The 1,905-nt window shown below is 56.1% G+C and overlaps 2 protein-coding genes across 2 annotated transcripts in view; both read left to right on the forward strand.

Moving 5' to 3' along the window:
- The window catches only part of GUITHDRAFT_120423 (hypothetical protein), a gene marked incomplete at both ends in the record, with an annotated part of 2,372 nt that extends 2,061 nt beyond the window's left edge, over window positions 1-311 (forward strand). The window contains one exon of the mRNA XM_005820343.1: window positions 279-311. Within this exon, the coding sequence (XP_005820400.1) occupies window positions 279-311 (33 nt within the window). The remainder of the gene's footprint in view (window positions 1-278) is intronic.
- Window positions 312-817: 506 nt separating this feature from the next.
- On the forward strand, window positions 818-1,804 carry GUITHDRAFT_120424 (hypothetical protein; the record flags this gene model as incomplete). Its single annotated transcript, XM_005820344.1, has 1 exon — window positions 818-1,804. The coding sequence occupies one exon, from the start codon at window positions 818-820 to the stop codon at window positions 1,802-1,804; it is 987 nt and encodes a 328-aa protein (XP_005820401.1).
- Between the last annotated feature and the right edge of the window lie 101 nt (window positions 1,805-1,905).

Below are 1,905 nucleotides of genomic sequence, written 5' to 3' on the forward strand. Positions count from 1 at the left end.
AAATGAGAAAAAATGGGGCAAGCACCGAAGGTAAGGGCAGGTAAGCCCCTTCCGAGTGGGGAGGGGGAGGCGGGGGGGGAGGAGGCCGGGCGAAGGCCGGCCGGGCTCTCGGGCCCGGTCCGGACCGAGGCCCGGGTTAAGGGACGTGAGTCCCAGGGACCCATCCACAACCCACTTGCCACCTCATCCATCAGCCACTCACTGGCCGAAGGCCGGCCGAGACCGCAAAGGTGTGTCGGAGCCGAGAAAGCAACACAAGTAAAGCACGGACGTCCCAGGCCAAGGCCGGCGGAGGAAACTCCACTGGCTGAGGCCGGGGAAGACCACTGAAGTATATCAGAGGAGGGAGCAGAGCAGAAGCACGGCTGCCATAAGGGCCAGCCAAGTCGGGCCGAACTGCCAGGTCACGAGATCCCTGTTAGACTAGAATAGAGCAAGGTGAAAACAAGCCATGCAACCTACCTAGCATTCTAATAAACTCAACTACTACTACTACTACTACTAGGGTTTAGGGTTTAGGGTTTAGGAGGACTTACATGATCGGTTACTCACTTGCATGAAGAAACTCGAAGGAAGGGGAATCAGGATCCGACTCCAACTAGCAAAAGAATCTCAGAGACACATTCAAGAGGCAAAGGAAATGGCCAAGCAAGGAAAACAAGCATTCGCCTCGGGTTTAGGGTTTAGGGTTTAGGGTTTAGGGTTTAGCAGGCCGCCCCTTCCCGAGGCATGCACATCCGCGGCGCGTAGGGAGAGCGCAAGGGGACCGGTGGAAGCTGCGAGCAAGAGGTTCGTATAGTTCAAACAGCTTCTAAGCATGGTACTACAGTATGATGAGAGCGTTCGCAACCTGCTGTATCGGAGATCATGCCAATACACGCAGGGTGAGCGCTCTGGAGGCCACGTCGAGGAGGCCGCCGACCTCGTCGAGAGGGTGAAGAGCTTCGCGAAGCGGTATCCTGGTAGTAGGACAGCTCAGGCTTGCAGAGCTGAGGGGGGATGCACTCCCGACGCTATCGCTGAAGCCATCCGCTCGACATGTCGGCAGGCGAGACGCGACCTGTTTGAAGACTCTCTGAGTGAATGGAGCTCAGAGTCGAGAGCATGGTTTATTCAACAGATGGAGGAGGCCAAGAAGCAGAATGTCGAGACATACATCGGCACAGAAGGCACCGAGGGGACCTCCTTCATCTCCATGACTCTCCTAGGGATTTCCTCGATGTATGTTCGACAAGAAGAAAAGTTGAAATCGAAGCTTATGGAGCTAGGTCTCATGGTAGACTCAGTCGATGGAGTCGACAAGGCCATCATGTGGAAAGCACCTTACAGACCTGAGATAGCACGAGCAGACGACATCTCAGTCACCGTCTCCTTCCTTCGGAATGAAGCAGCCATGGAGCTATGGGAAGGCAGGAAAGAATACTGCATAGAAGGGAGAGCCTTCCGAGCCACAGAGGTGAGCATTGCACACGACCGGTCGTTCAAGCTTCGAGCCAAGCGAGGACCTTGGGGCAAGGGAGGGAGCCTTGCCGAGCTATCGCAGCTCTTAGCTCTCGGAGGAATGTCGACGGCTGAGATCGCTCAGATTTATCGATTTCAGCTGCTCTCGCAATCTCTTGCAGCCGCAGAGGTACAACCACTTGCAGGCATGCTCGTGCAGGGTCCTGGGCAGAGAGTTCGCAAGGGGCCGAGCCAGAAGACGTATGTCTCTGTTGGGGCAAGTCCGGGCACTCTCCAGCAAAAAGAGATAGAGTGGGTGATGAGCTCGCCTTCGACGACAAGACAGGAGCAGACCTTGGCCTAGTTCAGAGAGAGCGAGGCGATGGAGGGGGTGCATCTCACTCTCATCAGCGACGACGCCAAGCTCAGAGAGGCGTTTGCAGTCGAGCTCACAGCCGACACCTT

This window comes from Guillardia theta, assembly GCF_000315625.1.
Source record: "Guillardia theta CCMP2712 unplaced genomic scaffold GUITHscaffold_181, whole genome shotgun sequence".
NCBI lineage: Eukaryota > Cryptophyceae > Pyrenomonadales > Geminigeraceae > Guillardia > Guillardia theta.